Source organism: Otolemur garnettii, unplaced genomic scaffold, assembly GCF_000181295.1.
Source record: "Otolemur garnettii isolate 467f Iridium unplaced genomic scaffold, OtoGar3 scaffold00133, whole genome shotgun sequence".
Taxonomy (NCBI): domain Eukaryota; kingdom Metazoa; phylum Chordata; class Mammalia; order Primates; family Galagidae; genus Otolemur; species Otolemur garnettii.
In genome coordinates, this window is record NW_003852528.1 from 2,520,159 (window position 1) to 2,532,583 (window position 12,425).

A 12,425-nucleotide genomic window follows, 5' to 3' on the forward strand; every position below is an offset into this window, starting at 1 on the left:
AAAAAAAAAAAAAAAAAAAAAAACAGGAAAAGAAAATAAGCATGTAGCTAAGGGTTGCATTAAGGTCTATAAAGAAATATAGCATGAGCTATGTCAGAAATAGTTCCCCCATCCTAGCAGCAGAATCTTCCATTAGATAATAAAAGCCACTAGGATTTGACGAATGGTTCCCAAAAATTTATTTAAAAGTTGTAGAAGTTTCAGAACCATAAGCCCCTGATACCTCTGCTGGGTAGAACAGTGTCTACCCAATTGGCAGAGTATGTGGTTTTTCCTTTTAAGGTTCGATGTAAACTTTAATACAGTTGAACATTTTTTTTTGCAACTGATCTTCATATACAATTAAGATTATAGGTTTGTCTCAAGTTCTATATATTTATATTTTCTCCTGATCTAAATTGACTTATGTGAATTTGAACATACTCTAAAAACTTGTCACTGGTAACAAGCATGGCCTCTGAAGCCTGACACTGGGTTGTTAGCTTAGGGACCTTTATGTATAGGTCAGAGCCACAACACCATAAAAGAATTCAACAGATACAAAATAATTTTATCTCCAAAAGGAAGCTTCCCATTGAATTGTAATTTTTCAAAGTTTCTGATAATCATTTATGTGAGATATAAAATGTGCTGGGACTACAGCTGCTGGGACTCACCATACCTCCAAAACCCAGGCCACTTGCCCTGGGCCTTTTAACCAAGGAGTGACTCGTACCTGTACCCAGAATTTTCTATTTATCTGCTTTTATCTTTGAGTTTTTTCTTTTGAACTTGTGAAAAACAGCTATTAAAATATCCTGTGCGAGTACCTCACATTACCAAGCTGTGGAAAGAAAGTTTTCTAGGCTTGTGTCCTTGGGCACGTCTTCTCTGTGCCTCAGTTTCCTCTTTTGGGAGACAGGAAGGTGGTAGCAATTCCCACATGGGTTGTGGTGGGCATTCAGCACCAAGGGAGGTGTCTGCCGCACAGAGTAAGCTCTCGCCTCAGTCATACCTGCTGTTCCTTGTGTGTACTTTTTTCTTTTTAGCTTAAGGATTTGATCATTTTGTTCTTTGACTTTTTTTTAAATTTCAGATTAATATAAGGGTGTATATGATTGGGTTACACCATTTGCATTTGTTAGGTAGTGTCTGAGCTTACTGAGACATTTGAATTTAATTATATTTTTCGCTCATGTGGGCCTGTAGTTGTTCATCTGCTAGGTTCAAATTAGTATTGAGTACATGGGATACTTGGTTTTCCATTCTTTTTTTTTTTTTTTTAAGACAGAGCCTCAAGCTGTCGCCCTGGGTAGAGTGCTGTGGCATCACAGCTCACAGCAACCTCCAACTCCTGGGCTTAGGCAATTCTCTTGCCTTAGACTCCCAAGTAACTGAGACTACAGGCACCCGCTACAACGCCTGGCTATTTTTTGTGGCAGTTTGGCCAGGGCTGAGTTTAAACCAACCACCCTCGGTATATGGGGCTGGCGCCCTACTCACTGAGCCACAGGCACTGCCCTTGAGATACTTTACTAAGGAGAATGGTTTTTAACTCCATCTAGATAAATGTAAGAGATATAAAGTTTCCATCTTTTTATGGCTGAATAGTATTCCAGTTATGCATATACTACAATTTGTTACTCCATTCATGGGTTGATGGGCATTTGGGTTGCTTCCATGACTTGACAATTATGAATTAAGCTGCAGTAAACATTCAAATGCCAATGTCCTTGTGATAAAATGATTTTCTTTCTTCTGCGTAGATACCTAGTAATGGTATTATGGAATTAAATGAGAAGTCTACTTTTACCTCTTTGAGGATTCTCCATACCTCTTTCCAAAAAGGCTGTACTAGTTTACAATCCTGTCAACAGTGTGTCAGAGTATCCCTCTCTCCATACCCACAGTGCCCAGCTAATTTTTCTGTTTTTAGTAGACATGGAGTTTCACTCTTTCTCAGGCTGGTCTTGAATTCCTGAACTCAAGGGATCCTCCTGCCTCAGCCTGCCAGATTGTTGGGATTACAGGCACAAGCCAGGCCATATTACAGGCACCATATGCCAGGCCTTCTTTTATATTCTTTTTTTAAGCATGCTTTACCTCTCCTTATAACTTTCATGTGAAGGATTAAATATCTCTGTGTACATTAGATAGATAACAATAATGTAAGATATAACTGAACATATGTATGGCCTTGGAGGTAGAGCAAGCCTTCCTCAGCAAGATACGAAACTGAAAGGCCACAGAGGAGAAGACAGATTACATAGAAAGTGGCTCTGCTGTGTGGTACAAAGAACAGACACGTTGGCAGGACTGGAGCACATGCACCTGTGGCTCAGGTCACCCTCAGCTGCTCCTCACTGACATTTCTGTGCTTGTCTTTTTCAGTTTACTGAGAGAACACTCGATTGACGGCACTGGCTGGGCTCCCACACGAACACTGAAGGTAGGGCCTATGCCTGTCAAGTCCACCCTGCTGGCCGGGCACATACTGCTCCCTTCTCTCCGCATTGCCCACTGTAGGGGGTGCCGAGCCAGTCAGCGGGCTTGGTCAGTTTGGATAGGATGCGTGCCCTTGGTGACCAGCACCTGGCACCACTCCAGAACCAGAGACAGGAACCCAAATGGCAGACTTCAGAACCACACTGCCATTCACCAGGGGAACCTTCATGCCACTGTTCAGCAGGGGTGTCCTAAGCCCTTCTGCCCCCAGAGAGAGGGCTCACACTGACATGCAGACCACTTGCCACAGCCAGAGAGGACTGGCAGGTGTTGGATCTCTGTGATCAAGCAAGGATCCTGAGAACAGCACAGGAAGGGGTTTTTGCCCTGGCCCAGCATCAGGTGACACTGCGGACTGCAGTCACATCTAGCACTGCCCCAGCTGTGACCTCTGCTGTGCTGTGGGCAACCCACCTGGCCTTCTCTCCAGCCTCTTGCCACGCGTTAGCCACAGCTTAGTCTGTGCCCAGGCTGTGGCTCAGCCTCCCTCCCAGGGTAAGCACCTGGAGGACACTGCCTGTCCATCTGACCCACTCCACCAGACAGCAGGCTCCAGCTCTTGGCCAGGCTCACACCATGAGGTCAGCAATGGGATGGATGAGAGAAAGCAGAGAAGGGCACGTGAAATCTCCACCGAGGAAAGTGTTAGAGGTGAGCGTGAGGACAGGTGAGCTGTGGAGAGGAAGCATTTGTGACTGAGTCACAGAAGTGAGTCAGGACAGATAGGACATTGGTTTTAATTTCACTTAATGAAAATCTCATCTTCGAAATGTTGGTTCCCCTGATTCCTGAAGTAACTAAAGGAAAATTATTGAGGAGACTCAGTAGGATGTCTACTTGGTAGGTGTAATTAGCTTATCTATGACCCCAAGGGGCAATAATGTTAAAAACAATGGATTTTATTTCAGAGGTCCATTTTAGAAGCCTGAACCCTATTTGGTGACTATAGGAGGTGATAGGCTCATAGCTCATCTGCCGGCTCTGGGGCACCATGCAGGGCGCTGGTTTCTCTCTTCCTGTTTCACTCTTGTGACTGCAGAGCTTTTAAATTTCCCAGAGTTTGTTGTTACACTTGAAGAGAGGTTGTTTGAATTTTCTGAGTCAAGAAAAATGACACGTACTGAGGACAGATTTTTTATACAGTACAAGAGGCATTTCTTGCTGTGGGTTTAAAAGGCTTTAGATACACCATAGCCTCAAACATGTTTTCTATTTTCTTATTTCAGGATGTTGTGTGGGGATTAAACTCTTTGTTTACTGTAAGTATAAAGTTTTTCTCCATTTCTCTGACCACTGGTTCTAAATGTCACCTTAAGGATAACACAGAAATGTGTTTGTATGACCTTTTTTTAGGAGTAGAACAGTGAGGCAGGGCCTAGGGGGCTTTGGAGGGGCTTGTGTGGAATCTATGGGACCAGGAGCCCCCACTTCTGTTCATGGGGTGGCTACCTCTGCCTCTGGGGGACAAAGTGGTTCCATTTGCTTCCAGAACCTTAGCACTGTCCCTCCTTGTTAGTGACAAGCTGCAGAAGTTTGTATGCTCAGGAAACTTCACCTCTTCACTGCGGCCATAGGATGGGAAGAGGCCAAAAGCTGGGCTTTTTAAATATAAAAGTATTTTTTCCTTTGAACTTTTGTTTTTTGAGTCATAAAAGAGCATTTAAAGAAATAAGCTTCAGGCATCTGTCTCTGGAAAAAAAAACAACAAGGTTTTGCCAGGTTTTGGTAAAACTTCAGGTACCTCCATGAAAATGAACATGTGAGATAGCCACCAAGACCTGGATGCAGCCACAGATGGGCCTGCAGGACACTCGCACCCAAGGCATAGCATTCACATTCAGCAAGAGAAAAAACAGCAGAGCCTTGAACTCAACAGGGAGTCCGTGCCCAAACTTTACCCTCTAACCTGGTATTCTTGGGTGGATACCTATAGCACCAGCAAAGCAGCAGGACACTGCCAGTGATTTCAGGAGCCCCCTGTGTCCCTGTGGGAAGACAATGCCTGACAGACGCTTGGACTTAGCCATCTGGATCAGTTCCTGTGGGTCTCTGTCACTGTGTTGGAATTTGTTTTTGGCTTTTTATTAGAGTGAATGAAGTTTTACTCTGGAGCCTTGAAGGCTGAGCAGGACTTAAAATCCACCCCGTGGACGTGCTTCATTGTAATATTGAGCCTTGGCACCTCCAGTTTTGATTGAGAGAGTGAAAAGGACAGGTGCCTTCCAGGGACCTACACGTTGTCCTTGTCCTCAGCCTCCATGGGGAATGCTTTTTGGAGCCACTGTGTCCGTGCAGGTTCCTTGGCAGAAAAATAAACCTTGGCATTTGGTCAGGTTCTGAGTGCAAGGCTTGCAAAGTGAGTCAGAAGACACAGAGGGAAATGCAGTGAAGGCCCAAGTAAGCCATAGGCTCACAAAGGCAAAGTTGTTAATCATAAAATAAATTAAAAGAGGAAAATTAATTTTATTTACTTTTTTGGAGACAAGAGTCTCACTTTGTCACCCTGGGTAGAGTGCTGTGGCGTCACAGTTCACAGCAACCTCAAGCTCCTGCGCTCAAGTGATTCTCTTGCCTCAGCCTCCCTATAGCTGGGACTATAGCCGCCTGCCACAATGCCTGGCTATTTTTAGAGGCAGGAGGTCTTGCTCTGGCTCAGACTGGTCTGGAACCTGTGCGCTCAGGTGATCCACCCGCCTCAGCCTCTCAGAGTGCTGGGATTACTGCCATGAGCCCCCCAGCCCAGCCTGAAGAAAAATAATTTTATGAAAAAGAATGGAATTTTTATTTGGAAGTGCTCATGATGAAAGTGGTTTTCATTCTCCCCTGATTTCTTTAAGTCAATTTTGAACCACCATTCTGCAGGGTTTTTGTTTGTTTTTTTGGCCAGGGCAGTTTGAACCCGCCACCTCTGGTATATGGGGTCAGTGCCCTACTCCTTTGAACCACAGGTACCGCCTGAACCACCATTCTGAAAAATATACCTACATGTTCAGTACTTTGATATTGAAAGGACTTTTTTTTTTAGGACTTGAATTTTTAATGGAATTCTCAACTCTCTGGGTTGGTCAGCAATGTGCTAATTAGACTTCAATTGCTGCTTCATGAGGTGAAGACTTAACAGAGGAAAAAGTGATTTTTCCCAGTGTTTACTGTGTCTTTCTTCTCTTTTTAAGGATCTTTTGAATTTTGATGACCCACTGAACATTGAGGCTGCAGAGCATCACCTGCGAGACAAGGTGAGCAGTGGCTCGTTCTGGGCTGGCGTGCTTGGCACGAGACAAGGTGAGCGGTGGCTCGTTCTGGGCTGGCGTGCTTGGCACGAGACAAGGTGAGCGGTGGCTCGTTCAGCACAGAGGCAGTCACTACTCTCTGCGAGTTGGATGAGTGAGAAACTGAGGATGGTGGGGTGCAGGGCTGGAATTAAAGCAATTTGTAAACGATGTGTTGTGATAACCCAAGGTCAGAGGGAAGTAAATTTTTTTCGCTTTGATTTCCTGGAAGAATCCAGTCTGAGTAATTAAATAGGTGGTTCTTACTTACCTCATTAGCATGCAGGACGTGGAGGAGCATGGGCAGTGAATTAGCTGCCTTGTCCCTCCACACCTTTTGCTGAGCTCAGACATGTGCATGAACATTAGGTTTTGGTCTTTACCCTAAATAATGAGGTCCTATATATTTACTCCTTTTTTTTTTCCCCCCCCTTTTTTGAGACAGATTCTCAAGCTAGAACCCTAGCTTGAGTGTTGTGGTGTCACAGCAACTTCAAACTCTTGGGCTTAAGTGATTCTCTTGTCTCAGCCTCCCAAGTAGCTGGGACCACAGGCACCCGCCACAGTTCCCAGCTGTTTTTTTGTTGTTGTAGTTGTCATTGTCATCTAGTGGGCCTGGGCCGTGTTCAAACCCGCCAGCCTCAGTGTATATGGCCAGCACTCTACCCACTGAGCTATAGACACTGCCCATTATATATTTACTTTTGATCTTCAATTCCTTTTTTAAATGTTTTCCTCCAAGTCAATATATAAACCATCACTGTCACTCCCGGAGCTGCATGCCATATCCCACAAGGTGGCTCTGCCCTGTTCTCTCCTGGGTAGGCTGTCAGGTTTGGTTCTTTTCTGATTTGTTTTCCCCAACTATGAACAGTAATACAATATCTTGTACACATAGCCTTAAATTCTGGGTTTTTTTTTTTTTTAATGGAGGAAAGTCCTAGAGCTGGTTGGTCAAAGATTGTATGTGTTCTTAATCTGAATAGCCTTTGCCAGCCTGTTTCTCTGTGCCTGTTTCCCTGTGTGCTCTGCAACGCGGTGGTGTCCCCTACTTTCTGAGCTCCCAGAGAGTTGGAGCCTTTTTTTTTTTTTTAACTTCTTATTTGTTTGTTTTTTGGAGACAGAGTCTCACTCTGTCACTGCAGCCTCCCATAGCTAAGACTACAGGCCCATGCCACCAGGTGTAACTTATATAAACATATATATTTTTTTCTCTTTCCTTCTTTTTTTTTTTTTTTTTGCAGTTTTTGGCTGGGGCTGGGTTTGAACCTACCACTGCAGCATGTGGGGCTGGCACCCTACTCTTTAAGCCACAGGCACTGCCCTATATGTTTTTTTTTTAGAGAAGGAATCTTACTGTGTTGCTCAGTCTGATCTCAAACCCCACATGATCCTCACATCTCGGCCTCCCAAAGCACTGGAATTATGAACATGAGCCACTGAGCCCAGCCAGTGTCTTTTTACACCGTGTGTATTACCTGTTTGCATCTCCGAGTTACTTGTTCGTTCTTTTGAGCCATCCTTTTATTAGATTAATTTTCTTTGAATTTTAGGGGGTCTGTACCTGTTAGAGACATGAATCTGGTCAGTCACTTTTGCAAATACCAGGAGTGTAGCTGTGTCAGCTTAAGTCTCCACAGACTGTGCTTCTGTGTCACTGTTTACAAGTGGACTTCAGCAGCTTCCAGGAACACACCTGTTTGAGTAGACTATTTGCCTAGAAAATACTAAAACCTATTAGGAAGTAAAAAGTATAACAAAACCTGAGCTAGTGGAATTACAGTCCCTGGATGTTAGCTGTGTGGGAGTAGCATGGCAGCAGGTGCTTGTCCCTGCCAAAGGAGCCACACAGCCTGAGGAAAGAAATGCTGTCAGAAAAGGAGTCTAGAGCGACTGCCCTGGGCCTGTGGACTATGGCCAGGCAGCTCAGCCGCACTCAGGGCCCACACTGCTCTGCCTGGATTGAGTGGTATAACCTTGAGTGTTGTACTGGAACCAGATTCCCGGTGGCAGCCTCCCCTCTGCCTGTGACTGGCACCCACCACCATTAGCTTGGCTGGTATTGCTCTGCACATACCCATGAAAGCCATCAAGACGGCTCTAGCCATCAAGTTGAATGATCAGAGTGATGCTTCTGTTTACATTAGACCTGCTGTTCACCATGCCTGTGTGGGTGTTTGAGATCTGCCTTTCCTGGTCCTCCCCACAGCTCTGAACCTAAGCTCAACCAGGAGGGTGGTACCTTCCAGAGCCTGAAGAGTGGGCAGGAGCACCACCCAGACATCCAGTGGGTGCAGGGGAGACCACAGGGTGTACAGTGTGACTGGGAGGGCAGAGCAGGCTATCTGCTATGGCTGGTGTCCTGCTGAGGAGACCTTTCTGCAGGCTGGGGCAGTAGGGGTCCTGTGATGGGAGGTGGCCCTGGCCACAGGCAGTACCTCGGCCCAGGCACCTGCTGTGGGTGGCCCTGTGGGCTGTGTTATTTGGCCGAGGTCTTGTACTCTACTGCCACAGCCTGGACAGATATGCTTCTGGCCCCCACCTCTCAGGAGGCTTTGTCCACCTTTGTACTCCTCTCTGCTGTCATTGGGACTGACGAGGACATTCCACACAGCCCTTGTTAGAGAAAGTGACAGTGATGTGATAGAAGGCACTTCCACAGGTCAAGGCGGAGGTTTGGTAAGGATGCCTTTCATTTGACCTTTCTTTGTATGAAATAGGGGAACACTTTGCAGTTGACAAACTGTTAGCCTCCATAATGAAGTGGACCTCAAGTCTCCAAAGTGACACCTCCCCATGAATTCCAAGAAATGCTCCAGCCCTAGCCCAGTCTTCACGCAAAGTTATGGGGCATCACTATGACTTAGGAGCAGTGGCAAACGTCCCGCTCACGGGGATGGTCATTCATCACAACTGTAGCTGAGAGCCACGTATGTGCCAGCGTGGTGCTGGGGTAGGCTGTGGCAGTGATGGTCCCTGCTCCATCCACGGAGCATACATTCTAGTGCAAGGAGGTGGGACAGAGATGGGAGGGGCAAGGGAATGCAGGATGGTGGGGACAGTACCCCAGAGAGCAGGGATAGTCAGCGCAAAGGCCCCAAAGTGGGGACATGCTGGGAGCTCAGAGGAGAGTCACAGGCCAGTGTGACTGGCATAGGACAGCAAGGATGGAATAGTAGGTGCCTGGCACTATTCCATGCACATGGCACAGGAGGCACTTGCTTCTTGTTACAACCCCAGTAGGGGATTGCTGTTGTCCCTATGGACTGCTGAGGACACAGCCATCAGGAATTGGAGACCTCATGATTATCCAGCTAGTGAGGGGCAAGCCTAAGATTTGAACCCAGGCAGCCTGGCTCCAGTGTCCATGGTCTTCACTTGGTCCTATGCTCTGAGGCCAGGGCAGGAGAGGAGGGAAGCAGCAGGGCTGGAGCACATGGTATCTTTTCTCCTAAGGGTAGGACATGGGGGTTGGGCAGGGGGAAATTACAGGGTCTTCATTTCACATCCTATAAGTTTTTTCACAGTCCTGGTGGTATTGTCTACCTCTGAGGACTATGGAAATGACCTTGAGAAGATATTTTTGCCAGAAGCACAGTCCCCCTCTGGAGTAAAAGGATAGTGTGGGAGTCTCCAGATGCAGTCCTGTAGGCAAGGGCTGGCACAATGACCTGGGCAAAGTCATAGCTTTCTTGGTGGCCAGAAACAAGTCACCAGACAATTTTCATAGAACAGTTTTCATAGCTCCGCATTGAGAATGTACCTGGCTCTTTCCAGATTGCTATGCTGAGCTAAGTTTGTGCAGGACATGGCCTGTTGGCAGGAGCCCACGGCCACGTTCCAGGCAAGGCCACCTCTGGCCTGGCAGCCCTGCCCTGGCATGAGGCACACACACTGGTGTCGGAAAATAGGCCCACCCCCCTGGACTGAGCATGTAGTTGAGGAAGTGTAAGTCAGGTCCACTAAGAACTGACAGCTATGCTGTGTTCCCTATGCAGTGGGCACTGCCTGGCATTAAGACCCTGCAGGGTCATCGGGGACAGTGGGGCGGAGTGTTCAGCATTGTAGGTCATCCTCACAGCCTGTAGGTTTTGCTCCTAACCCTGGGGAGAGCAGGCCTGGGGCACACTGGGGCAGTGGTCAGATCTGAGGCCAACCAGCCCCCAGTGGTAATACCTAGGTCCCTGCTGCCTTGGGCCCCTGGGGCATCCAGGCAGCTGTTTTGCTGGACCTCCACAGCACACTCTGCACCCCCGTAGTCACCAAGGGTGCGGCCATGTGTAGGCTGGGAACAGTATGCAGCAAGGTCCAGGGAAGCCTTCTGGGAGGACAGATCAGGAGACGAGGGTCTTCCTGAGAGCAGCTGCTGTGGCCCATGCCCATCTGTGGGTAGAGGAGTCTTGGCTTGAGTTGATCACACTTTTCCTCATCTGCAAGGAAAGCGGTTGAGTGAGATGTTGTCTTGGGGCCCTTCAGCCCAGACCCTGTGTTTGTGCCCCACCCCCAGTGGGCACAGCATCTGGTGCACAGTCGGCACCAGAGTCATGGAGAATGTCCCTTACACTTGGCCAGGTCTTTGGTCATTCTGCCACCATGGTGACGAGAGGCCTGGCTTCTCCACACGTGGCCTTCAGTGGGTGGCTCTGCTGGTGCCTGGGGCGCAGCTTCACCCTCACTCACTGTCCCTGTTCTTCTTTCTCCCCCTGCTCCTCCCACTACAGGAGGACTTCCGGAACAAAGTGGACGACTACATCAAGCGCTATGCCAGATGATGAAGGGGACGCGTGCAGGCCCACGGACTGGACGCAGCTTGTCTCCAACATGAAGCAGCAAGAGGTGGCCCCTCTGCTCCCCATCCTCACGCTCCCTCAGCCCCTCTGGATCGTCCTGGCCCTGTGACCGCGTTGTCCAAAGGAGATCATCTTCATGACTGCCCATTGTAGATGGAGAGTTCAACGTAAACCCAGCAAGAACACGTGTCTGGGCTTCTAAAGAGTTGTCTGCTTACCTTAACATGTTTACTTTTTTGAAATTGTACTGTATAGGTTGTTGGTGAAATTCTTGAGAAGTTGTAATGAACTCAAAATTGAGGCTAGAGCTTGCTTACCCTTTCCCCAAACAAAATTGGTTTCCTGCACAAGTGACGCTAATGATGTGTTCAGTGTAACTTGCAGATTGGCAATAAGAAACCCGCTACAAACTGTGATTGGATGCAAATTCTCTTAGCTTCTTCCACAAATGTTGGCCCTGCCTAGGTGTCGTGAAGCTTTCCAGAATGCAAAGAGTCATCCACTGTAGATCTCTTAATGAAATGCGTATTTTATTTAATGTAAGTATATTTTGGAACAGATTTGTAATTTGTACAATTCAATGCTTTAATTATTTTTTCTATTCTCATTTAGTTTGTATTTTCATTGTATAGAGCAGACAGAAAGATGTTGGGTCAATCAACTATTGAAGAGAAATACAAAGAAAATATGAAACATATTATTCATTCTGTCCAAGTGCGACAAGAATCTGGCTCTTAAAAATCAACTCTTATTTTCAGCTCCATATGTGGCAAGGACATTCCAGAGCCCTTTGAAGCTAGATCTAGATCTGGATGATTAAAAAAAATGCAGGGAGCCCATTCTCACATGCTGCCCAGAGGAAACTGGCAGGATCCTGCACCAGGTGGGGCTGGTGTTTCTGCTCTGGTCCTATGATCCTGAGCCAGTAGCTACTCACCAGAGTGCTATATCTTTGCTGTCCTAAGAAGCAGGAGAGGTACCTCAGAAATCAGCCCAAACAGTGTCTGATGCCAGTGAGACTGTGCCTATGGTTTTCAGAGTCTGCTATGGCTCTGACCCTGTCTGGGTGCAGGGCAGACTCAGCCAGGTTCACTTGCTGCAGAGAGGAGCCCAAAGAGAGGCCCTTAGACCTTTGAACCACTGAAGTTCTAAATAAATGTTTGTCTGGTTTCATATGCTGCCTGCCTAACACTGAGATTTAACTGCCAGCTTCTATAGACCTCTGGATTCCCCAGTCTGCCACCTCCCAGGTTTAGTTGCTCAGAATCTCTGATCAGGAGATGAGTCTCCAGCAGGTGAGGAGTGTGGCCTTGCTTCCTGTCTGCAGTCAGGGTGTGCCTGGTAGATGTGAGGGTGGCCCTCTGCTAATGGGTGACACATATGGGTACCCAGAGCAGGGATGGATGGGACTGGATAAAACGAGTGGTGGGCTTGGGGCCTGTCTGGGAGGCCTGGTAATCTGCACTTCCCAAGGCCTGGGAGGGATCCTTACACACTTACCATGAGACATTCTCAGCTATAGGTAGGTAGGAGGCCAGGGTAGTAGCTGTCCTGCCCAAATGCCTATCTCTGCCCTGTGTCAATCCCAGGCTTGAGCCATGGCACATCCCACAGTAGCTCTTGGGGCTGCCCAAGCTGATAGGTGGTGCAGGTGTCAACATGGAACTTTGTCATAAGGGCATGTCTGTAGGAGAAACGGTGCCACTGTGTGTTCAATGGAAATGTTCACTCAGTGGAAGTGAAAAACTATGCCCTCTGGACCACACCAAAAACAATAATGGCAATTATTCTGACCTCAAAATATTTGCACAGTAGAAAAATACTTGGCCCAGCGCCTGTGGCTCAAGCGGCTAAGGCGCCAGCCACATACACCTAAGGTGGC

General features: G+C 47.4%; 1 protein-coding gene across 1 annotated transcript in view; it reads left to right on the plus strand.

Annotated features, from left to right (window-relative positions):
* The window catches only part of UBE2F (ubiquitin conjugating enzyme E2 F (putative)), a 51,703-nt gene extending 39,987 nt beyond the window's left edge, over window positions 1-11,716 (plus strand). The window contains exons 7-10 of the mRNA XM_003798235.3: window positions 2,371-2,428; window positions 3,711-3,743; window positions 5,658-5,720; window positions 10,475-11,716. Of these exons, the coding sequence (XP_003798283.1) occupies window positions 2,371-2,428; window positions 3,711-3,743; window positions 5,658-5,720; window positions 10,475-10,525 (205 nt within the window). The 3' untranslated portion in view covers window positions 10,526-11,716. The remainder of the gene's footprint in view (window positions 1-2,370; window positions 2,429-3,710; window positions 3,744-5,657; window positions 5,721-10,474) is intronic.
* Window positions 11,717-12,425: the final 709 nt, after the last annotated feature.